The sequence below is a fragment of the Mytilus galloprovincialis genome, chromosome 1 (genome assembly GCF_965363235.1).
Source record: "Mytilus galloprovincialis chromosome 1, xbMytGall1.hap1.1, whole genome shotgun sequence".
NCBI lineage: Eukaryota > Metazoa > Mollusca > Bivalvia > Mytilida > Mytilidae > Mytilus > Mytilus galloprovincialis.
In genome coordinates this window covers 132,301,771-132,329,596 of record NC_134838.1, presented here as the reverse complement: position 1 = coordinate 132,329,596, position 27,826 = coordinate 132,301,771, and the positions used below count along the sequence as shown (strand labels likewise).

General features: G+C 30.6%; 1 protein-coding gene across 1 annotated transcript; it reads right to left on the bottom strand.

Annotated features, from left to right (window-relative positions):
• On the bottom strand, window positions 1–27,579 carry LOC143058093 (QRFP-like peptide receptor). The gene is made up of 3 exons (XM_076231592.1): window positions 27,147–27,579; window positions 4,368–4,463; window positions 1–1,406 (listed from the first exon to the last, which is right to left on the bottom strand). The coding sequence occupies exons 1-3, from the start codon at window positions 27,409–27,411 to the stop codon at window positions 211–213; spliced, it is 1,557 nt and encodes a 518-aa protein (XP_076087707.1). The 5' UTR covers window positions 27,412–27,579; the 3' UTR covers window positions 1–210.
• Between the last annotated feature and the right edge of the window lie 247 nt (window positions 27,580–27,826).

Genomic DNA, 27,826 nt, shown 5'->3' with positions numbered 1-27,826 from the left:
ATAAACACGAAAACATTTGGCTGTTCGATAGTCATTGCAAATATATAATTCATGTTTGATTTGCAGTTTCCGTGACTTTTCTATTTATCATTTGGTTTATACCATGAAAATTATTTTTGTGATTTTATAATTACCAGATCTCATGAATTTGAATTTAACGTGTTAATAAGATTCCACAAAATATAATTTAATATTAAATTTCAATGAAATTCATACGTCGTCTATTTCTTCTTCGCTGTCAATGTATTTGAGTGACAGTTCTGTTTTCGACACACTGAGATACAGCTGTATATCTTCAGGTGCCTCCTCTATCTCCGGCATTATATCAGCTTTAAAAGTAGTTACTACATTGACAGGACTAATTGATCCTAGTCGGCTGCTTTCTTCATTGATTGTGGAGGGAATACTTAATGAGGTATCAAGAATTTCTTTTTTATGAGCTTTAAGTAGTCTTTTCCCGCCATTGCCATGCATGACGACAAGAGGAAGAGTATAACTTTTTCTCTCGATCATCAATGTATCTTTATCCGATTCACGTTTCTTGTCACTCCTACTGTCACGTGATCGACTTGACAAGTTCGAAGATTTAAGACTCGTGTTTGATGACCTTGAAAATCTGAAACTTCCTGTACCCGAAGACTTGAAACTTCCTGTACTTGAAATTCGTATGCGAGGTTTGACATTAGCATCTTGGTGTTTATTGTTCTGAGCAGGGGTATATCGAACGGCAAGCGAACGTTTAGTTCTATTTGACCTACATTTCAAAGCTCTGTAAAGATACTTTCTGAAACTTTGACTTGAATAGAAATATAATATAGGATTGAAAGCACTGTTAGAATGCCCTAACAATATAGTGAACGGCAAAACTAGCAAAAAGTTCTTGACACCTTCTGTTGCGAAATCTAAGTACAAACTAACAACATAATAAGGCAACCAACACACGGCAAATAATACTGCTAATGCTATTAACATCTTAGCGACTCGCTTCCGCCCGGACATAACATGTCTCCCAATACCTTTACTCGTTTCCGACTCTGTTCGCTGTAGGTTTTTATCCTCGGTCCACAATTTATTACCAATAAGACTATATGCAATGAAAATAACAATACCCGGTATAACATAAACAAACAAAAACAAACAGATATCATAAGCTTGCCGGTGTGTGATATGCGGCCATATTTCATGACAGAAATGAATTGGTTCTTCAAATAGATGTAAAGTGTTGACTTTCTTGACAATAAGTAATGGCGCCATGATCACAATAGAAACTATCCAAATGACTATAATAATTCTGGTAGCAGCTCTAGTGTTACTCACTCGACGGAATATCATTGGATGGCGGATAGCTAAGAATCTATCTACACTTAGTGTTGATATCGTAAAAATACTGGCAGCAACGGTTACTCCTGAAAGAAAGAAGAACTTTTGTATGGTAAACGTATGTAACCGCTGATAAAACAAGGTTTATTAAGTAGTTAAACCTGGAATTTGGACTAGCATTCAGTATACTCCCATTACAGTTGAGTTTACATTTTGTTGTAGTGTTATTATGACAAAGGTTAGAAGGAGGTTGAGCATTTACAAACATGTTTAATTACGCGACATCTTTTATATACCATTCTTCGTAAGCCACGAGCCTAGCCGAGGCCTAGCCATGAACATGTGTTTTATGTTTTACATATTATTTCCAATACACTTAAATATTCAACCAAGATAAAAAGATTTTTTTCCTGTGTAGGAATTCAGTCAATTCATACTTCAGACGTCATGAAAATAAACATTTTTGTTGGCATGACGCTCACCAATAAAACTTTTATAACATACAATTAATAAATGTTAAATATATAAAATACAATAATAAACACTAGCACACATTTAATTCTCTTTTCTAACTTATATCAAATGAGAACGCGAAAACACATGTTTTTTTCAGTCCTAAGTTATAGATATTTCATATCTTTTGGACAGTTTTGTGGTGTTTCGTAAATTATACCATAGCTTTTGTTGAAACCCTCGGCATTAACCTCACGAGACGAAGTCGAGTGAGGTTGCCGAGGGGTTTCAACAAAAACTATGGTATAATTTACGAAACACCACAAAACTTTCCAAAAAATATGAAATATCTGTTTTAACCTATTGTATCTTTCGCTGTTAAAAATTGTGTATTTCATATATTTTTATTTATTTACATGGAAATTGTTTTAATAAGAATCTTTGAAATAACCCTTTTCGGACCTTACACTTAAGGCTCCGCCTACTTTTTAAAACTAGCGCGGGCTTCAGAAACAGCGGGTATTCAGTTTGAAAATATTTTTCGACAGCGACGGATGCATCTTTACAGTGGTGACGAAAAGATGTTCTGGATAAGGACACAAGAACTTTCTAGTACAGATTTCTGATATTTTGGAAGATTGCTGCAATCCCAAACTTACGTACAGTTGAACTGCAAAGGGTAGGTTTTTTAAATTTTATTATTTGCTTTAAAAATGTTTTAATTTTTTTATATTAATGATTTTCACAAGAATCTGTCTGAGAGTTGTATGAATTATTCCACTTTTAACTTTAAACCAGAAGTCCATGAGGGAGGTTGGAGGGGTCTTGATCCCGCAATCCCGGGCTTTAAAACACGAAGTCCCGAACTGCTGGGCTTAAAACTCAAAATCCAGAGGTCCCGAAATTCGAAAAAAAATTCCCGGATCCAGAAAGGGTCAATCCCGAAATCCCGAGCTTAAAAACACCCGATCCCGGAGTCCCGATAAAGTTCCTATCCACCTTTTGCCCATGGCGTACATTAATTAAATGGGATATCAACATGTTCTCCATGAAATTCATTGACATGCGACGATATAATTAAAGAAAAAAAAATCGCTCATTTAGAGCTGGGATCAGCATATCTAAAGTATATATATATTCCTGTTTAGAGTAAACAAACGCTATCTAATTTTAACGGTCAAACATAGAGTATAGCCCCATTAAAAGTCTAGATGTCAGCAGTGTTTAATAAAACCGGGTGTGGATCAAACACTTTTAAAGTGGGGTTGGGGGTAAAGCAAGCCAACAATAAACCGGGTGTGGATCAAACACTTTTAAAGTGTGGGTGGGGGTAAAGCAAGCTAACATTTGAAAATATTATAAAATAGGTTATTTGTTTACCATATTTAAAGTTTTTTAAAAGGGGCGTACTCCCTTTCCTCCCCCCCCCCATTATCCCCTAACAACTATCCCGCCTGCCGAACAAACGGTTAGATGTGATTCGTGTAAATGTAGCTGTACAGTGGAGCCTACAGGAAGTTTACCATTTGATAACCGAAAATCAACATATTTTTAAACCTTTTTTGTTTGTTCTAGTCCTGAGCGAATTTTGGTTCATTTAAAATATAGGACAACAGAGTTGGTGTATGTGGGTTCGATTCCCACCCTAAGCAATCATTTATTTCAGCTGGTGCAAAGCGGGCAGTTTAGCTTAGTGGCCCCACACTAACTTTGTTGTTTCTATCAAAAAATTCAGGCGGCCGCGACCAGGTCTCGACTTTTTTTCTTTTGAATTCCTTATACAACAAAACCATGGTATAATTGTGAAAATTATACCATGGATAGCTATGGTATAATTTTCGGTTATTGGGATTTATACTCGAGTTGCACTCCCATAGGGTACATTGTACAGCTATAGGTTAAATATAAATAAATAGGATTGTTTTACATGTTCGGTAATAAATATGGTACGAAGATAGATGATATCGACAATTATCCATCATTATACTCTGATATATTATCTGATGCCGAGGTCATCTCAAGTTTATTACACGTATTAGCAAACAATACCAGATCCTATTAATTGTAATAGGATGACAAGATAGTCGGACCTAACAACGCTAACTTTGATTTAGGAATCGGAGGCTTCTTTTTGTGATTTATTTGAGTGTAATAGCAATGACAGAAGCAATCTTTTAGATAATGTAAACGTGTGCATGACTTACGTTTTAACAACCCTATAGAACTACAAACAGAAGCATTGAAGTCGAATAATTATCTTGATTGTCCATGATGACATTTCATTTTAAGTGATTATCTCTTGTGTGGAGTTTTAACTTAACCCGACTGAGTGTCCCTGAGTTTTTGTTTGTAACCGATATTCTGAGTTGCTCTTTGATCTTGATCGCCAATGACCTTTGATAATTATCTGATAATCTCAGTGGACGGAGTTATTTGACCATGAGTGCCCTGACGTTTGCTGATTAACGGATACTCTCAGTGGCAATAGACGTAAGTGATAGATGACCTCGAGCAATACCGAAAATTTGAATATCTGTGATGCGTACCTTGTAAATAGGCTGTTACCTTACACATAAACTCCCCATAGATCTTACCTTGTAAATAGGCTGTTACCTTACACATAAACTCTCCATAGATCCACACTCTGTATAAAGCATGACCAACAGCCATAGGAACACATATCAAGCTCACTGAAATATAGATGTATAAAGCATGACCAACAGCCATAGGAACACATATCAAGCTCACTGAAATATAGATGTATAAAGCATGACCAACAGCCATAGGAACACATATCAAACTCACTGAAATATAGATGTATAAAGCATGACCAACAGCCATAGGAACACATATCAAGCTCACTGAAATATAGATGTATAAAGCATGACCAACAGCCATAGGAACACATATCAAACTCACTGAAATATAGATGTATAAAGCATGACCAACAGCCATAGGAACACATATCAAACTCACTGAAATATAGATGTATAAAGCATGACCAACAGCCATAGGAACACATATCAAACTCACTGAAATATAGATGTATAAAGCATGACCAACAGCCATAGGAACACATATCAAACTCACTGAAATATAGATGTATAAAGCATGACCAACAGCCATAGGAACACATATCAAGCTCACTGAAATATAGATGTATAAAGCATGACCAACAGCCATAGGAACACATATCAAACTCACTGAAATAAGGATGTATAAAGCATGACCAACAGCCATAGGAACACATATCAAGCTCACTGAAATATAGGTGTATTAAGCATAACCAACAGTCATAGGAACACATATCAAACTCACTGAAATATAGATGTATAAAGCATGACCAACAGCCATATGAACACATATCAAGCTCACTGAAATATAGATGTATAAAGCATGACCAACAGCCATAGGAACACATATCAAGCTCACTGAAATATAGATGTATAAAGCATGACCAACAGCCATAGGAACACATATCAAGCTCACTGAAATATAGATGTATAAAGCATGACCAACAGCCATATGAACACATATCAAGCTCACTGAAATATAGATGTATAAAGCATGACCAACAGCCATAGGAACACATATCAAGCTCACTGAAATATAGATGTATAAAGCATGACCAACAGCCATAGGAACACATATCAAACTCACTGAAATATAGATGTATTAAGCATGACCAACAGCCATAGGAACACATATCAAGCTCACTGAAATATAGATGTATAAAGCATGACCAACAGCCATAGGAACACATATCAAGCTCACTGAAATATAGATGTATAAAGCATGACCAACAGCCATAGGAACACATATCAAACTCACTGAAATATAGATGTATAAAGCATGACCAACAGCCATAGGAACACATATCAAGCTCACTGAAATATAGATGTATAAAGCATGACCAACAGCCATAGGAACACATATCAAGCTCAATGAAATATAATTATAATTAAAAACCAATTGTTCAGAGAACCATTGATGGTCTTTCCACCAGTAAGGATCTTTTTTATATGAAAATATTAAAATTCGGTTTTAAACGTCAATTTTAGCGTCAAATGACAGCTTATTGGACGCTGATTCCAAAAATATATGGTTTCTATACAAAAAGATATACATAAGGGAAATCATTTTTTACTTCCGGTTTAAAAGATGTTATTTCCGGTATGTTTTGATAGTTTACTTGACACTGATTCCAAAAATAGATGGTTCTATATACTTTTACATTAAATTAGTACAAAAAATGGCTACTTCCGGTTTACAAAAGGTCACTGCCGGTTGGCTTTTTCAAGGTCACATTGCTTGCAACCTTTTGCCAAAAGTCCCATGGCTTTATCATGTATATATAAGAGGAAAAAGCAAAGGTCAAAATCTAGAACGTTAAATTTACCTATGACCTTGAGCTCAATTTCAAGGTCATCAACCAAGGACCTCAAATCAAAAGACTCTAGGCCTCTACTTTATATTGTTAATGAGTTATATTACCATACAACTAATATTAGATATAAAAGGGGGCAAAACTCACATTAAATGTTACGTACCCTTTTAAGTAAAATTTACATGTTACGACATGTCGCAACTAACAATTGTGTGAAAATATTTTGTCGATATCTTGTATGATTTCTGAAAATAAGAGATAACAAGCCAAAATCAAAAATTTGAACATGACCTTGACCTTTGACCTTGACCTCATTTTCATACTTTTTGAGCAAGGGCCTAAAATCAAAAGACCCTAGGCCTCTATCACTTATGGTTTTCCAGTTACAAATTTATTTCACTTATTTCAATACAAAAGGGGAAATTACTCTCATATGGGGTCTTCGTAAAGCTTCGGTCAAAATAAAACGTAACATCCTGAGGATATAACGAGCAATTTGGAAAAATAAATTTGTCACTTTCTTTTACGGTTGCGGAGGAGATCTGATAACAAGAAAAACAGTGTTTGGGGAGATAACTCTTACAAAGAAAAGTGTTTGGTTAAACAGGGTAAGTTTCAAAAGCGTATAGACTGTATGATCTCAAATACAAAAAAACTAAGCGACATCTTTTGAAACATTTTTACACCGCAAGAATAAAATTAGGCGGAAGAAAAAAAAAATAATCAGAACAAAATCAATAGGTCTTTCCACACGAAAGGTGGAAAGACCTAATTAATATTATTGTTACCGCAGTCATGAAGAAAAAAAATATTCAAATATACCCTGATTATTATTTGTAACTTCAGGCGCGTGTTTCAACTACAAAAAACACTCATCATTTGCACGTGACAATAAAGTTTTAGAAGACCATATCAGATATCAGATAGGAAGTTGAGGTGCACTGATAATCTAAATTGTCAAAAAGTTCAGCCAAAATAAGGTTACAGCCATCTTTGCTCGGGGTAGAAAATCATAAGTGTTTCGAAGAATTTAAAATGTTTTATTAAGAAAATATGGAGAAAATAACTCTGGACCGTTTCAATGGTTTTAAAAGTCACCATAAAAGTGATGATTAAAAAGAATAGATAATATGTTATTTAAATGACAATCAAAAGCAACACAAGTCAAACAAAGTCCTCATTAATTTGCATATCAAGCTCAAGATCGTCACGGCACTATAAAAAATGTTCACTGCCGGACAAACATATTTAGATAAAACCACGGTGTTTCTTACTTGTGTTTAGCACCGATATGATTCATTTCACTGTACAAAGTGTACAACCCGATGAAACAAGGAGAAAAAAGAAGGAAACGATAATACTAAACACATTCCTGTTTCTGTGAGTGTTAGGTAATTGTGTTAGTTGTACAAGGTTATTGACATTAAAGGTTTGTCTGTATTGTGTCTATCTTTTGAATTAAAAAGTATACTAAATGTTCAAGAATCGATACAAACTAATGCGTTTATCGACTATTTTAATATTCAGTTGTAAAAAAAAACCCGACGTAGTAGTTTCGTATTCTTTCTAATAATAATGATAGCAGTATATTGATCAATAACATAATATTTTCTCCTCTTTGTTTTTTAAAAATAAAATCTTTAATTTTAGTGGACACAAATACTGCAATATTCCTAATGAACATTCTTTTCCTTTATTTTTTCTCCAACCTTTCATTTAGAAACAGATATAAGGTTTACAAAGTTTGATATAGTTATATGTAAAATAGAAACAGATGTAAGGTTTACAAAGTTTGATATAGTTATATGTAAAATAGAAACAGATATAAGGTTTACAAAGTTTGATATAGTTATATGTAAAATAGAAACATATATAAGGTTTACAAAGTTTGATATAGTTATATGTAAAATAGAAACAGATATAAGGTTTACAAAGTTTGATAAGTTTGATATAGTTATATGTAAAATAGAAACAGATGTAAGGTTTACAAAGTTTGATATAGTTATATGTAAAATAGAAACAGATGTAAGGTTTACAAAGTTTGATATAGTTATATGTAAAATAGAAACAGATATAAGGTTTACAAAGTTTGATATAGTTATATGTAAAATAGAAACAGATATAAGGTTTACAAAGTTTGATATAGTTATATGTAAAATAGAAACAGATGTAAGGTTTACAAAGTTTGATATAGTTATATGTAAAATAGAAACAGATATAAGGTTTACAAAATTTGATATAGTTATATGTAAAATAGAAACAGATGTAAGGTTTACAAAGTTTGATATAGTTATATGTAAAATAGAAACAGATGTAAGGTTTACAAAGTTTGATATAGTTATATGTAAAATAGAAACAGATGTAAGGTTTACAAAGTTTGATATAGTTATATGTAAAATAGAAACAGATGTAAGGTTTACAAAGTTTGATATAGTTATATGTAAAATAGAAACAGATGTAAGGTTTACAAAGTTTGATATAGTTATATGTAAAATAGAAACAGATGTAAGGTTTACAAAGTTTGATATAGTTATATGTAAAATAGAAACAGATGTAAGGTTTACAAAGTTTGATATAGTTATATGTAAAATAGAAACAGATGTAAGGTTTACAAAGTTTGATATAGTTATATGTAAAATAGAAACAGATGTAAGGTTTACAAAGTTTGATATAGTTATATGTAAAATAGAAACAGATGTAAGGTTTACAAAGTTTGATATAGTTATATGTAAAATAGAAACAGATATAAGGTTTACAAAGTTTGATATAGTTATATGTAAAATAGAAACAGATGTAAGGTTTACAAAGTTTGATATAGTTATATGTAAAATAGAAACAGATGTAAGGTTTACAAAGTTTGATATAGTTATATGTAAAATAGAAACAGATGTAAGGTTTACAAAGTTTGATATAGTTATATGTAAAATAGAAACAGATATAAGGTTTACAAAGTTTGATATAGTTATATGTAAAATAGAAACAGATATAAGGTTTACAAAGTTTGATATAGTTATATGTAAAATAGAAACAGATGTAAGGTTTACAAAGTTTGATATAGTTATATGTAAAATAGAAACAGATATAAGGTTTACAAAGTTTGATATAGTTATATGTAAAATAGAAACAGATGTAAGGTTTACAAAGTTTGATATAGTTATATGTAAAATAGAAACAGATGTAAGGTTTACAAAGTTTGATAAGGTTTACAAAGTTTGATATAGTTATATGTAAAATAGAAACAGATGTAAGGTTTACAAAGTTTGATATAGTTATATGTAAAATAGAAACAGATGTAAGGTTTACAAAGTTTGATATAGTTATATGTAAAATAGAAACAGATGTAAGGTTTACAAAGTTTGATATAGTTATATGTAAAATAGAAACAGATATAAGGTTTACAAAGTTTGATATAGTTATATGTAAAATAGAAACAGATGTAAGGTTTACAAAGTTTGATATAGTTATATGTAAAATAGAAACAGATGTAAGGTTTACAAAGTTTGATATAGTTATATGTAAAATAGAAACAGATGTAAGGTTTACAAAGTTTGATATAGTTATATGTAAAATAGAAACAGATGTAAGGTTTACAAAGTTTGATATAGTTATATGTAAAATAGAAACAGATATAAGGTTTACAAAGTTTGATATAGTTATATGTAAAATAGAAACAGATATAAGGTTTACAAAGTTTGATATAGTTATATGTAAAATAGAAACAGATGTAAGGTTTACAAAGTTTGATATAGTTATATGTAAAATAGAAACAGATGTAAGGTTTACAAAGTTTGATATAGTTATATGTAAAATAGAAACAGATATAAGGTTTACAAAGTTTGATATAGTTATATGTAAAATAGAAACAGATGTAAGGTTTACAAAGTTTGATATAGTTATATGTAAAATAGAAACAGATGTAAGGTTTACAAAGTTTGATATAGTTATATGTAAAATAGAAACAGATGTAAGGTTTACAAAGTTTGATATAGTTATATGTAAAATAGAAACAGATAGAAACAGATGTAAGGTTTACAAAGTTTGATATAGTTATATGTAAAATAGAAACAGATGTAAGGTTTACAAAGTTTGATATAGTTATATGTAAAATAGAAACAGATATAAGGTTTACAAAGTTTGATATAGTTATATGTAAAATAGAAACAGATATAAGGTTTACAAAGTTTGATAAGGTTTACAAAGTTTGATATAGTTATATGTAAAATAGAAACAGATGTAAGGTTTACAAAGTTTGATATAGTTATATGTAAAATAGAAACAGATGTAAGGTTTACAAAGTTTGATATAGTTATATGTAAAATAGAAACAGATGTAAGGTTTACAAAGTTTGATATAGTTATATGTAAAATAGAAACAGATGTAAGGTTTACAAAGTTTGATATAGTTATATGTAAAATAGAAACAGATATAAGGTTTACAAAGTTTGATATAGTTATATGTAAAATAGAAACAGATGTAAGGTTTACAAAGTTTGATATAGTTATATGTAAAATAGAAACAGATGTAAGGTTTACAAAGTTTGATATAGTTATATGTAAAATAGAAACAGATGTAAGGTTTACAAAGTTTGATATAGTTATATGTAAAATAGAAACAGATGTAAGGTTTACAAAGTTTGATATAGTTATATGTAAAATAGAAACAGATATAAGGTTTACAAAGTTTGATATAGTTATATGTAAAATAGAAACAGATGTAAGGTTTACAAAGTTTGATATAGTTATATGTAAAATAGAAACAGATGTAAGGTTTACAAAGTTTGATATAGTTATATGTAAAATAGAAACAGATGTAAGGTTTACAAAGTTTGATATAGTTATATGTAAAATAGAAACAGATGTAAGGTTTACAAAGTTTGATATAGTTATATGTAAAATAGAAACAGATGTAAGGTTTACAAAGTTTGATATAGTTATATGTAAAATAGAAACAGATGTAAGGTTTACAAAGTTTGATATAGTTATATGTAAAATAGAAACAGATGTAAGGTTTACAAAGTTTGATATAGTTATATGTAAAATAGAAACAGATGTAAGGTTTACAAAGTTTGATATAGTTATATGTAAAATAGAAACAGATGTAAGGTTTACAAAGTTTGATATAGTTATATGTAAAATAGAAACAGATGTAAGGTTTACAAAGTTTGATATAGTTATATGTAAAATAGAAACAGATGTAAGGTTTACAAAGTTTGATATAGTTATATGTAAAATAGAAACAGATGTAAGGTTTACAAAGTTTGATATAGTTATATGTAAAATAGAAACAGATATAAGGTTTACAAAGTTTGATATAGTTATATGTAAAATAGAAACAGATGTAAGGTTTACAAAGTTTGATATAGTTATATGTAAAATAGAAACAGATGTAAGGTTTACAAAGTTTGATATAGTTATATGTAAAATAGAAACAGATATAAGGTTTACAAAGTTTGATATAGTTATATGTAAAATAGAAACAGATGTAAGGTTTACAAAGTTTGATATAGTTATATGTAAAATAGAAACAGATGTAAGGTTTACAAAGTTTGATATAGTTATATGTAAAATAGAAACAGATGTAAGGTTTACAAAGTTTGATATAGTTATATGTAAAATAGAAACAGATAGAAACAGATGTAAGGTTTACAAAGTTTGATATAGTTATATGTAAAATAGAAACAGATGTAAGGTTTACAAAGTTTGATATAGTTATATGTAAAATAGAAACAGATATAAGGTTTACAAAGTTTGATATAGTTATATGTAAAATAGAAACAGATATAAGGTTTACAAAGTTTGATAAGGTTTACAAAGTTTGATATAGTTATATGTAAAATAGAAACAGATGTAAGGTTTACAAAGTTTGATATAGTTATATGTAAAATAGAAACAGATGTAAGGTTTACAAAGTTTGATATAGTTATATGTAAAATAGAAACAGATGTAAGGTTTACAAAGTTTGATATAGTTATATGTAAAATAGAAACAGATGTAAGGTTTACAAAGTTTGATATAGTTATATGTAAAATAGAAACAGATATAAGGTTTACAAAGTTTGATATAGTTATATGTAAAATAGAAACAGATGTAAGGTTTACAAAGTTTGATATAGTTATATGTAAAATAGAAACAGATGTAAGGTTTACAAAGTTTGATATAGTTATATGTAAAATAGAAACAGATGTAAGGTTTACAAAGTTTGATATAGTTATATGTAAAATAGAAACAGATGTAAGGTTTACAAAGTTTGATATAGTTATATGTAAAATAGAAACAGATATAAGGTTTACAAAGTTTGATATAGTTATATGTAAAATAGAAACAGATGTAAGGTTTACAAAGTTTGATATAGTTATATGTAAAATAGAAACAGATGTAAGGTTTACAAAGTTTGATATAGTTATATGTAAAATAGAAACAGATGTAAGGTTTACAAAGTTTGATATAGTTATATGTAAAATAGAAACAGATGTAAGGTTTACAAAGTTTGATATAGTTATATGTAAAATAGAAACAGATGTAAGGTTTACAAAGTTTGATATAGTTATATGTAAAATAGAAACAGATGTAAGGTTTACAAAGTTTGATATAGTTATATGTAAAATAGAAACAGATGTAAGGTTTACAAAGTTTGATATAGTTATATGTAAAATAGAAACAGATGTAAGGTTTACAAAGTTTGATATAGTTATATGTAAAATAGAAACAGATGTAAGGTTTACAAAGTTTGATATAGTTATATGTAAAATAGAAACAGATGTAAGGTTTACAAAGTTTGATATAGTTATATGTAAAATAGAAACAGATGTAAGGTTTACAAAGTTTGATATAGTTATATGTAAAATAGAAACAGATGTAAGGTTTACAAAGTTTGATATAGTTATATGTAAAATAGAAACAGATATAAGGTTTACAAAGTTTGATATAGTTATATGTAAAATAGAAACAGATGTAAGGTTTACAAAGTTTGATATAGTTATATGTAAAATAGAAACAGATATAAGGTTTACAAAGTTTGATATAGTTATATGTAAAATAGAAACAGATATAAGGTTTACAAAGTTTGATATAGTTATATGTAAAATAGAAACAGATGTAAGGTTTACAAAGTTTGATATAGTTATATGTAAAATAGAAACAGATGTAAGGTTTACAAAGTTTGATATAGTTATATGTAAAATAGAAACAGATGTAAGGTTTACAAAGTTTGATATAGTTATATGTAAAATAGAAACAGATGTAAGGTTTACAAAGTTTGATATAGTTATATGTAAAATAGAAACAGATATAAGGTTTACAAAGTTTGATATAGTTATATGTAAAATAGAAATGTTGATATCGAAATCATTATTTAACAGAAATTTTGTAGATGAAAAGAAGAAATTTTAATATAGAAATATGTACAGTAGACATTTTAATATAGAAATATGTAAAGTAGATATTTTAATATAGAAATATATAAAGTAGACATGTTTATATAAAAAAATATGTAAACACAATTTTTTAATATAGAAAGATGAAAAGTATCAGTTTTATTACAGGAATTTGTAAAATAGAAATATATAAAGTAGAAGTAATGAAAAGGCCAATCAAAAACTTTCGTCAGCGAGGGTTTCACCAGCCCAGTATTCAGCACTTTGGTGTTGACATGCATATCAATTATATGGTCATTTCATAAATTAACTGTTTGCTGTTTCGTATCTCAGGCATAGAAAACCTTAGCCGTATTTGGCACAACTTTTTATAATTTTGGGTCCTCAGTGCTCTTCAACTTTATATTTGTTTGGCTTGCTAACTATTTTGATATGAGTCTTATCTAGACGTAACTACAAAGATCTCTGATAGAAATGTAACAGAGAAAATATTTGGCTTACACCTAAAGATCGCTGATAGCCATATTACACAGATAATAGTTAGCTTACCATAAAGATCTTTGATAGCCATGTTGCATAGATAATAATTGGGTTACCACGAAGATCGCTGATAGCCATGATAGACAGATAATAATTGGCTGCCCACCAAGATCGCTGTTAGCCATGTTGCATAGATAATAATTGGCTTACCCCAAAGATCGCTGATAGCCATGTAACACAGATAATAATTGGCTTACCACAAAGATCGCTAAAAGCCATGTTACACAGATAATAATTGGCTTACCACGAAGATCGCTGATAGCCATGTTACACAAATTATAATTGGCTTACACCAAAGATCGCTGATAGCCATGTACCACATATAATAATTGGCTTACCACAAAGATCGCTAAAAGCCATGTTACACAGATATTAATTGGCTTACCACGAAGATCGCTGATAGCCATGATAGACAGATAATAATTGGCTGCCCACCAAGATCGGTGATAGCCATGGCACAGAGATAATAATTGGCTTACCATAAAAATCACGGATAGCCATGTTGCACAGATTATAATTAGCTTACCACAAAGATCGCTGATAGCCATGTTACACAGATAATAATTGGCTTACCCCAACGATCGCTGATAGCCATGTTACACAGATAATAATTGGCTTACCCCAAAAGATCGCTGATAGCCATGTTATACAGATTATAATTGGCTTAAACCAAAGATCGCCGATAGCCATGTTACATAGATAATAATTGGCTTACCCCAAAAATCGCTGATAGCCATGTTACACAGATAATAATTGGCTTACCCCAAAGATCTTTGATAGCCATGTTGCACAGATTATGATTGACTTAAACCAAAGATCGCTGATAGCCATGTTACACAGATTATAATTGGCTTACACCAAAGATCGCTGATAGCCATGTACCACATATAATAATTGGCTTGTCACAAAGATCGTTAAAAGCCATGTTACACATATAATAATTGGCTTACCACGAAGATCGCTGATAGCCATGTTACATAGATAATAATTGGCTGCCAACCAAGATCGGTGATAGCCATGGCACAGAGATAATAATTGGCTTTCAACAAAGATTGCTGATAGCCATGTTACACAGATAATAATTGGCTTACCACAAAAATCACGGATAGCCATGTTACACAGATTATAATTGGCTTACCCCAAAGATCGCTGATAGCCATGTTACACAGATAATAATTGGCTTACCCCAAAGATCGGTGATAACCATGTTACATAGATAATAATAGGCTTACCACAAAGATCGCTGATAGCCATGTTACACAAATAATAATTGGCAGAATTCCTCAGTGGTTGATACACAAACACAAGTAAAACAAATATTATATTCCCAACAAATCCAAGAAGAAATACAGGAATATATACAATTGTCAAGATAACATTGGTATAACTCAAATCGACGCCAAATATTTCATCAAACAAAGCCAATATTTCGGCTGAATTAGACATATTGAATGGCAATACAACTGAAAATTCTGTACTATCCATTCTTTCACAACCGTCACACATATGAATGATATTTTACTTAAACATTATGTTTTCACATATTGCTTCAGAACCCATTTTCATTTTTACCAATAAAATGAGTACTTCACACGTAAAAGTGTTCAGTATCCAATGGTGGAATTCAAATTATTGCAGATATTTAATCACTAATTATTTGGTACATTGACTACATTCTCTAACCTTCAATCAACTAATGTTCACAAATTCTGGAGAACGTCACTTAAAATAAATAAATAAAATGTCACAAGGTTGAACAATGACGTGGGGATCTTTTAAAGTAATGGTATTGCATGCATAATCATCTTACTGTCTTGCACTTTATTTGATTAATGACTTATTGAACATATTAATGCGTAGACAAATTTCAAAAGATTTATCCAAAATAATGTTTAGAAAAGTAAAACAATTTGTGTCTTAAAATTCAGACAATATTAATGGAAAGATCAGGCTTGTATAACTTAGGACTCAATGAGTTTATCTACGATTACTAGTAACTCTTCAAATTGAATGTTTTATTAAATCACTGTATAGAAGCAATGGCCAAATCTTTCTATTGTATATATGATAACTGCATCAAGAAACTCACAACTGTGTAACTTGTACATCATTCTATCTGACAAAGAAAATTTCACTCTGGTGGCCGTCGACCATCTGACACAGACACTCTTACATTTCTGTCCTATACAGGAACGCACACACTGGTGACATTAGCACTATGTCTAAAAATAAATTCTCACTCTCACCTCTCTGTTTGAGACATAAACTCTCTTTATTTAGTGCCTCTAAATGGAACGCACACACTAGCACTCTGACATATAAACTTTACACACATGTGACATTATATCACCACTCTAAGTGTCACATACAGAACTCTCATACTAGTTACAATAAAACTCTGTCTGACACAGAACTCTCATACTGTTGACATAGTATCACCAATCTAAATGACACAGGACGTGTGACACGTAAACTCTATCTGACACAGAACTCTCATTATAGTGACACTTAAAATATGTCTGACACAGAACTCTCATACTAGTGACACTTGCACTCTGTCTGACCAAACACCGTCGCTTCTCATCAATAATTTAGAAAATCGATGTGGAATGAGTGCGTTTCCCACAGTTATTATTGTTGCCTTAATGGTATCGCTCACATTTTAGTTCGTGCGTTTCCCACAGTTATTATTGTTGCCTTAATGGTATCGCTCACATTTTAGTTCGTGCGTTTCCCACAGTTATTATTGTTGCCTTGATGGTATCGCTCATATTTTAGTTCGTGCGTTTCCCACAGTTATTATTGTTGCCTTAATGGTATCGCTCACATTTTAGTTCATGCATTTCCCACAGTAATAATTGTTGCCTTGATGGTATCGCTCACATTTTAGTTCGTGCGTTTCCCACAGTTACTATTGTTGCCTTGAATCGATTAAAGAGATCTGAACCCCGGTAAACCACTGTCGCCTAAATCTTAATAACAATAGACCAGTTAAACTTTACAAGAAGACCATGAAATACACTTATTATTGGGAAGTAGAAATGTTGTAACGAACAATGGTTCTCCATATTGACCCTCCAATAATCTTATTTTATATTGAAACAAAAATGCAAATTAGGTTACTTTATTAGCTTAGTGAAATCATATTCATCAATCTTTTACACAAAGGGAATATATCAGAATGTTTATTAGGTTTAGATACAACATGTAAAAGCTTTTCAATCTGATCTTTTCTTTGAGTAAACCTATTGTTTACATACTACAGTATTTAACAAACGCCTCTGTTTCTTTTAAGAACATTTGCACCACATATGATAAATATCTGTATACAGTTATCGCAGATATATTTTTTTCTTTACCTCGTGTATATTTTTTTTTTATAAAATGAAACTGAATATATGTTATGATATATCGTCTTTCCGTCTTAAATAAACACTTTTTATTTCTCTTTTGAAATTGTTATTACTCTCTATGTATTTTCCCTTCGACATCTTCCTTGGTTTTAAATCTAGGTACTTTTGTAATGCCCCCTTTATATTTTCATGGCCCTTTTGGTGGAAATGTTTGTTAACATTGGTATTTGTTCTGTCCCTGCGTATTTTTCTGGTCATCTGGATATTTCAATTGTTCTTTTGTAACTTGATACTTTGTATTTGTACTTATACCTCCCTAATTGTATGGCCCTTTAGGTAATAACAATAACGGTACCATTGCACCAGATGCGCATTTCGACAATACATGTCTCTTCAGTGATGCTCGTGGCAAAAATATGTGAAATCCAAAGCTTATATAAAAGATGAAGAGCTATAATCCAAAAGTTCCAAAAAGTATAGCCAAATCCGTGAAAGGAATCAGAGCTTTGCATGAGGGAGATACATTCCTTAATTTATAATAATTTGTAACATTTTGTAACTTTGTTGTCGACATGGTATATATTTTGCACTTAGTGTTTTATTGCTCACACGATATTTGTATTGCTATCTTGGTATTTCTATTTCCAGTTTGGCATTTTTATAACCACCTTTGCATTTCTATTCATTCTTGATATTTTATCCCCCTTTTGTGTTCTCACCTGACATCAAAATATTATTATCTCTCGATCTATTCGTATATATTTGCATTCCCCTCTTGATATTTGGCCATCATTATACTTTGTGGCTCTCTATTCATACTTTTATTTGAAAATATCAAAAATGTCTGGTTGTGATAAAGCATGTCAATTTTGTGAAGGTCATGGTGATGTGCATTACATTTCTAGAGTGTGTATTCATATAGGAAAATGTAGGGGTTAGCGTACAATACCAACTTCAAAGATCAATATAAAAAAATATATAACCTGCACATTTAGACATGTTCTCCATAAAAAAGTTATTGATGACGTCGACTCATTTGATTATCTTCATGATTGATTTTTATATTTCATTGTTTTATCGGTCAATGTATGACATAAAATTGAGAAAGGAAATGGGGACAACAACCCGACCATAGAGAAGACAACAGCTGAAGGCCAGCAATAGGTCTTCAATGTAGCGAGAAACTCCCGCACCCGTAAGCGTCCTTCAGCTGACCCTTAAAAAATATAACATTTTTACCAAACCCCAAACCCGTTCTCTGAGATTGTCAATTGAAATCAGACATTCCTAACATCGTCAACGGTAGATGCCATCTTGATTTTGTAAGGTATGAGGTCAAAACTCGTTTTGATATATCTAAGTGATAGACAAGAAAGCAACTGTTTCTTCTTTGATATAAGGCTATTCTTCATTTTATATTGAATATGTTTAACTTATACATCTACTCGTTCAATCTACTCATTGAACGACAAAAATATGTGACGTATAAAATTTTCTGATGACACACACGCGAATTGTTCTTTTAAAATTGTAACACGATGATGACTGCTATACCCATATTTTGACTATTTTATTCATTATGTCGTTTAGTTCACGCATCACTGTAAATATAACGGAATTTGATGAGACTGTCATACAAAGTGAGAGGTCGAAATCTATAAAACCAGGTTAAATCTACCATTTTCTACATTTGAAAATGCCTATAAATCTTCTGTTGTCTCTGATGTATTTATTAACAACTGAACATACTGTATGGACATTTGTTAAAGAGTGGTGTTGAAGGCTTGATGTCTTTGGATGTATTTATTAACAACTGAACATACTGTATGGACATTTGTTAAAGAGTAGTATTAAAGGCTTGATGTTTTTGGATGTATTTATTAATAACTGAACATACTGTATGAACATTTGGTAAAGAGTAGTATTAAAGGCTTGATGTCTTTGGATGTATTTATTAGCAACTGAACATACTGTATGGACATTTGTTAAAGAGTGGTGTTTAAGGCTTGATATCTTTGGAAGTGAGAATGCATGTTATGCTTTTGAAACATGTAATACGAAAAAGAACGCTTCATTATATGGGAATGAACTATTAGCCTACGTCACAGATTTCATGACTTATTTCGTCATATACCTCATCTCTTTAATGACGACAATCTATGCGTGAAACTGTGCTGAGTTCTTAATTTCAACAATACAGTCCATGTTCTAACAACAAGTTAATTTGCTAAATTGTACATTTTAGGAGAAAGAGTTCTGTGAACATTTATATCCATTAAAACGTCAAGATTGATCAAAGACTTAATGAAATTCAAATGTCAAATGGTCAGCAGCTTTTAAAATCATTCAAGCTTTCCTTTATTAGTATTGATGACGCAACGAATTTTAATGAAATGTTAGCAAGTCAGAAAAGTTATTGAAAACCTTTTAGCTGCTAGCTGTTTCTTGACAACAAGTTAAGAAAAATGTTTTATTTCAATGTTTTTGTTACCGTGTTACAGTTGTGTCAGTCGATTGATGAAGATTTATACCAACAAGTTTTATTAGATATTAAATTTGATCAATCTGGTAAAACCCAAGTTACCATTAGGGTTAGGGTAAGGGTTAAACTAACCATTTATTAATGTTTGAGTTGAGGGGCAGTGAATATATTTAGTGCACGATATAATTATCTTTAATGGCACATACACTAGTGAAATAAATTTAGGTCTTAAACAGATATATTAACTATACATAATTTGAAACGTTTGCACGATGAATCATTCTAGAGATGTTCATTCTTTTAATCAATTTTCAGACGTATCCACTGCGGCAAAGTGAGTACTGTTAAGACAACTCCCTTGCAGTAAATTTGTCAGGAGCTTTTCAGTTTATGATTGACGTTTACAAGTAAATAATAACTACTGAACGGTCTGAAATCCAACTTAACATATCTTAAAATGTAAAATAAAAACTCCTGGAAAATAAAATGCAAGTAAAATGTATTATTAATACCAAATTTACTCAAGAAAATGGTGGAATAACAAAAATACCGAACTCAAAGGAAAATTCGAAACGGAAAGCCACTTAACAAATGGCAAAAAACAAAATCTCTACACACTCTCTTACACGAACGGAAAATAATTGTTATATTCCACATTTCGGACAAGCATTTTCATAAGTAGAAAATGGTGGAACAAACCTGCTATAGCTAGCTTTACCTTTCACTTGTATTATTGTCGCCAAAAATTCCATTATATTGACAATAATGTGTGAGTACAGGCATGATAGGTCAACATATCAATAGTTCGGTTTCAGCAGTCAAATTGTGTTATAATCTTAATCTATTTAGAAACAAACAAATTGGTCAACAAACAAAAACAAAATGGTATGTACACTCTATAGACAAAGCACATAAGCACACATAAAAAAAACAAAAATGGCTATAACACAATGACACAATTGCGAGATGTAAACATATTGAGCGACGACAAAAGATTATTACCAAGAAATGGTATAAACAGTAAAGGTTAGAAATATACAAAGACAAATCAAAATAACACTATAACACGTAATTGAGGTGTGAAACAATGTCAATACCTAGACTCTATATGTCATTGTATTATTTGTGATACGCAATAATTATCAACAAGGTCCTGGTTTCTTCTGATGAACTTCTTTCTATATTCTGGTTCATGAACTTTCTGGTGAGATACCGATGCATGCTCTTGATATATTTAGCATGAAGAGATGATAGACGATTCACAGTTTCTTTGTGTCTGAATATGGCGATATAAGGTTTTTCAAAATAACAATGGTAGCACACGCTTTAAATTTATTACTGGGATAAAATGCTATATTTTGTTTAAAATAAACAAAAAGATCAAACATGATACAGAGAGGAGCAGGTGATCAGTATGCTGGAGTTTCTTATTTGTTGATTATAGCGGTAGCCTTTTCCCTAAGTTAGCGGAATTCCTATGGGAACGATCTGTAATCTCTTCTTACCGACATATTCACTATAAGTCAAATTTCCTCCTAACACTTGCTTAAACAAGAATATCAAAGACTCCACATAATTTAATTTCAGATATATTGATGATGTTCTTTCCACTAACATTCCAAGCTTTTCTTATAAGGTTCCATTTGCATATACTTCAGAATTAGAAATTAAAGAAACTTCAAATTTGACATTAGCGGTTATCTGAGTACCAGAATCTTAGAAAAACGATACTATTTCAATTTTGAATTATCAATTACTTCACCTTAGAAACAATATACCTATTTCAACTGCAATTATGATATATTTATTCGGAATATGACAGTTCTTGTCCATTCGTTTTTAATGCGTTTTGTTATTTGAAATTGCCATGTGATTATGGACTTTCCAAATTGATTTTCCTCTAAGTTCAGTATTTTTGTGATTTTACCTTTACTCAGACTTTGTAAAACGTCAAGAGTGTCAAACAAAAAGTTGACGAACAAGGGTTATGTCGGAGAACGTTTCGTTCTTTTTCTAAAAACAATTAATCGGAAGATACTAAGCCCGTGTTGATAAATATTCACAAATAATATACGATGGTCTTGAAGTATATGTATTCTCTTTGTTTATCATATAAACGAGTTATTGTGTTCTTTGATCTGTCTTTCTAAATTATTACTTTTGGTAATATTCATTTGACGTGGTTTGGTACCTATACATACCGTCATTGTTTTATTGTCTTGTGACAATTTTTGTATTGTCGTCTTTGGTTTTGCTTATTTGCTTTCTCTGTATGTTTTCTTGATTTTCTTTGTTGATATATTTGTTTGTTTATAGTGATCAAGAAAACAACTCAATTTAACTGTGGTATCCCTATATTTTTTTAAATATTTTTACCAATAATGTCCGTTTGTTTTATTCACATCTCATTGTCAATATAATGGAGTTTTAAGCAACTATCATTCAAGTGAGAGTTTTAGCTACTTTAAAACCAGGTTTAATTCACTATTTACTACACAAGACAACGCCTGTACCAAGTCGGGAATATGACAGATGCTATCACACGGTTCGATTCGTTTCAACATCAAATACTCCGTACCAACTTCACAAATAATGCACGATGGTCTTCAAGTATAGATTCTTGGTACTGACATTGTTAATCATCTTAATAGCGTGTTATAGTATTCTTTTATTTGTCTTTATGAATATTTCTTTTACAGTTTAGTCTGTTCTTGGTTATATCCATTTCATGCGACGCTGTACGTATACATCACGTCATTGCATTATTGTTCTATGACAATTTTTGTATTCTTATTTTTCATTTTTGCTAATGTTCTTTTCTTTATGCCTTTTTGTGTTTCCTTGATACATATGAGGTGGGTCTTTATTTGTACATCCCGTCATTGTGCTATTGTTTTATGGTAATTTTTGTATTCTTGTCTTTCATGATTGCTAATTTGCTTTGTCTAAATGCATTGTTTGTGTTACTTTGATATATATGACGTGGCTCTGTATTTATACATCCCGTCATTGTGTTATTGTGCTATTGTACATTTTAGTATTCTTTCTTTCATGATTGCTAATTTGCTTTGTCTATATGCCTTTTGTTCTTCTTTGTTTCAATTTGTTCGTTTTTATACTGGTTAAGATTATGACACCATGTTGACTGCTGTATCCATATTTTTGACATTTTTACCTATTATGTCAGTTTGATTTGTTCACACATTGTTGTCAATATATTAATGTTACTATAAAAGTAAGATATAAAACCAGGTTTAATATACCATTTGCTACATAAGAAACTACATGTACCAAGTCAGAAATATGATCTATGACAGTTGTTATCCATTCGTTTGATCTTTTGATTTTTAATTAGGGACTTTCCGTTTTGAATTTTCCTCGGAGATCAGTATCTTTGTGATTTTACTATTTTGTAAACAGAAAATAAAGATATTTGATTGATAATGAACAAAGATGAGATCACTGTTCCATTTTTTTTGGAGAAAGTTCACTTATTCATTGTTCAATTGATTACTTTAAATTGTATGCCTGAAATTAAAAAAAAAAAAAAGAAATTGATAATAAGTTGACGATATCGAAAGTTTTTGGAATGTAAATATTAATTTGAATATTTCAAATAAGTTGCTTTTTAGGAATCAATAAGTTACCGTGTAATAATCAATGTTTACTTATACTCTACAAACAAAATTGAGGATAATATGTTTAGAGAATATAATAGAAAATAAGGGACAGCATGATAAACAATTCTTGTAAAAGTATGTCAAACAAATGACGAGTAGAGAAAAGAATACAGTAACAGGTCATTTGTCATCTAAATAAATCAACAACAAGTCGTGTAACAGCTGCGAAATAAAGGTTTAAATAAAAGTCTAGACTAAATAACTGGATAAAAGTAAATCTACTAACATATAAGCGGATACTTTATCATCTATCTATATTGAATAGGTTGTTGAATTTAAATAGGTTTCTAGGACCATAAAACATGTTTTCATATTGCACCTTATGTTGTATCAGAAATATGAATACAATATATAGGTCGTTACACATGCTCTCTCATAGTGGAATATAGTTTTTAATAATTGAAGTAAGTGTTTCGGCATTCAATGGTTGAAATTCGAAATTCTCCTCATCTACAAAACTGACCTTCAAGCAAAAAGAAGTCCCGAAAGTGGCGTTTTACACCAACACCGAAGATATTTCATTACCGTCTGGTCGTCTTATAGTAATATTATAAATATTTTACTTATAGCATCGTTATATTAAACGTTAGACGTTAAGTATTAATCAATTAGTCAATCAATGCATCATCACGTTTGGATTAGCCGATATACCTAAAGACCTAAAAAGATTAATTACTCTAAAATTCTGATAAAAAGTGTCTTACATAAGTGCTGTTATATACACACTGTAGTAATATCATACAAAAGTAATCTGATAATTTAATAAACAGACTTAGATCATTGAGAAGGTTTCGGTTTCCTGTTATCTCTTTTTAGAAACGAGATAAGAATGGATTTGCCGTTCAGCTTATCATCTGAATCCCAATAACAATAGGTTAGAAGACGATATCAAAACTCCAGTCATCATTTACTAAACATTATTTTGGTAAAGGTAGTATGAATGTCTTTCGCCATTTTGGATTGTAAATAACAGGGATGATAAAGTCCAAATCATCAATCAATTATCAAAATTTGATGTTGAATGCAACTTTTAAACTACTGTGACTGACTTTCTATTTCAAAAAAGATTTCACTTATACATTTAGATATTTTTACAAACGTAGATTATTTTGCCTGATTTTTAATGTTTTAAACTTGACATTTTGAATGGAGGTAACTCTACAATAGTGCACTTTCTAAAGGAACTACATGAAATTTCATTATTTATTTTTCAGCCGAAATTACCTACGGTGACCCTATCCTTCCTCTGATTTTCTCAACGCTTCCTTCTCGTATTTTTTTTTTTTAAGTTCTTTCATTTAGTTTAGCTTCTAATCACATAATGTTTTTACCTGTATAATCGATATTTAAATATGTGTCATTTTGTCACAACCTGCAGCTTGAGAAAATGCTGGGTAATCTATAAATTCTATAATATTTTTGAATATATCACAGTATGTACTACGTTTTGGCAAAATTTGAACAAACTCTATATTTTTTTATTTATTTTCCCTTAACACATAAACAGTTAAATGCGTGCAATAACAAAAACCCAAAATGGAACAAAACAAGACAAATGCAAAGCTGTACTAGAGTTACAACAGCAATAAATAACAATCATCAGTTCGTCAGAATCTTAGAATTATTGAAACTGACTGTATATTTTCTATTTGTCAAATATAAAAACGGCAAACAATGTATTTATGTAGATGCATATCTTAGTTATAACAAAAACAGTAAAATCATTGCTATAGATTTTAGTTTATGACCGTCAATTATAGGGAAATATATTATAATGGAGCACACATTCTTGACTCTTTGATACACATCATCGCAGATTGCTAGTGATATGCGGCGTAGATGAGATGGAACCATTTACGTGAAGTTCAACCACACGGTTAAATTTTTGGACAAGCAACTGCATTATGTTACAGAACATACTTACAACAACCAGTAAGGGAACTTGATATGAGTAGTGTTTTGAATGCTGAAATTTCTAAGATAATATCATTATACAAGAGCGGAGATGTGAATTGATACAACCGAGTCAATTATCCACTAACGACCAAACGGACAAGGGTTTTTAAAACTTAAGAATTGAAACAATACTGCATAGAGATCAACTTAAAACCCTGGAATAATTACATGTAAATGTGAAGCAATCGAAAACTGATGTATGATAAAATCATAAAAGAACAAATTAGGACAAACAATAGCTAAACTACATCATACTGTCTTCTTTATAATACATACGTCTTTCTTAGAATAAGAGTATCAAAAATCAACATGTTTGTTAGTTAAGGTTTTTGGATATTTACAAAACTAAAGAGAGATCCTTTACATTTAAATGTTGTAATCATTGAAGCCTTTTTCCCCATTTCATAAGGATTCATATGTGGCAAAGAAAAAAAGGGAAAACGACAGAAGGTGTTTATTAGCAAACCAGGTAACCATACATTGTGGAGATAATAATTGATTTAAAGTGTATTCCTGATAGTATGGATGAATATTGATTATAACGTAAACGTTAAGAAAGTTAAATTCATATAAAAAATATTGACAGTTATATAAAATATATCATATGACATGTGTCATGTCTCATTTCTGTAACTTTTTTCACATATAATGTTAACTTTTCTACACTCATACTTAAGGCACAGGTTTTCAACTAGTTAAATCTTTGATATTTCCTTGTATATATTGCAACTGTATATTCTGAGGGTAACGTTTTAACAGTTATTCTTATGAATAAAAGAGCCCTTCTTACTCAGTATTGTTTGAAATTGTCTGTTTGTTTCATACATTATTGTCAATATAATGGAATGTTATGCGACTGTCATACAAGTGATATTTTCAGATAGCTTTAAAACCAGGTTTAACACACAATTCCGTACATAAGGTAAGCACTGTACCAACGGCAAGTAAGAAATATGACAGTGGTTTTCAAGTCAATGAATTTATAAGCTTTTGATTTTGACGTTTGATAAATGAAGGCAACAGTAGCATACCTGTTCAAAACTCATAAATTCATGGACAAAAAACAAAATCGGGGTAACAAACTAAAACCGAGGGAAACGCATTAAATATAAGATGAGAACAACGACACAACACAAAAATGTAACACACACAGAAACGGACCAAGCATCAGACAAAATGCCACGAGAATAACAAATATAAGGGACTTTTTGATTTGAAATGTTCTTGGTGTTCGGTATTTTTGGTATTTAACTTTTTGTGTATACATTGTCATACAGATATATATCAGATTCAAACTATAAAGAGAATAAACAATGTCAGTGAATAAAATATAAACTAATATAATGTACACCAACAATTTCTGAATATTATCAAGTACAAGGTTTTCTATGTTCTGCAATCGATGAACAGCAAATTTTCATCAATTTATCCTTGATAAAAATCATATCAGTAGAAATGTTTGCTTTGTTGAACTGGTCATGTCCGCAAAGAATTACACAGATTGTTATAAATTCAATGCCAAGGACAGTGTAATGTTAATTTCAAAGAAGACCATATATAGCAAGCAAACTGTACAAAATAATATAGGAAGTTGATACCTTACCGAATAAGTCTGCTGCCGCCATATTACACAAGTATAGATTCGTAGAATTTCGTAGCTGTTGGTTAGTTAGTACAAGAATAATAACTATAAAATTTCCAAGAAATCCGAGTAGAAATACTGGTACATATAAAGCTGTCAAAACTATGCTTTCTTCGTGGAAATAGGTGTCAAATATTTGCAAGGATCTATACAGTTCTACAATGGTAGTTTCATTCATTCCAGATACATTCCTGTCCAATAACTTGAATAACGTTCCTTGATCCATCACTATAGATCCAAAAAGATTGTCCTCTCGTCGAGAATCAGTTGACGATGTTTCATTTTAATGATACATGCAATTATTAATACCCCATTGTCATAATTAGTTACTAATATCATACACAAATTACTCTTCCATCATTCCTGTCACATCAACTAGTCATTACTGAATGCTCATATAGATTTGATTTCTAATAGTATTCACTAAAGGAGAAAAATAATATAAACCATAATCCAATGTAAACACTTATCAAGTATTATTGGATGGAGTTAATATAAAAAAGTGAATATCTACGTATGTTTCAATCAAGTACTCAAACAGGACAAACAAAGTAATATACCTACTTAGCAGAAATGATAATTATTAAATCTGATTGAATTGAACCCAATCATTCAATTACATGTTGAAAGCATAAGTCAAT

What these genes read in the sequence shown, in the direction of transcription:
- LOC143058093 (XM_076231592.1), bottom strand. Translation starts at nt 27,411, where the DNA reads ATGGATCAAGGAACGTTATTCAAGTTATTGGACAGGAATGTATCTGGA. An exon ending in GGCGGCAGCAGACTTATTCG is followed by an intron (nt 4,464 to 27,146) that starts GTAAGGTATCAA and finishes TCTATATTTCAG; the next exon opens with TGAGCTTGATATGTGTTCCT. An exon ending in GGTAACAGCCTATTTACAAG is followed by an intron (nt 1,407 to 4,367) that starts GTAAGATCTATG and finishes TCTTTCTTTCAG; the next exon opens with GAGTAACCGTTGCTGCCAGT.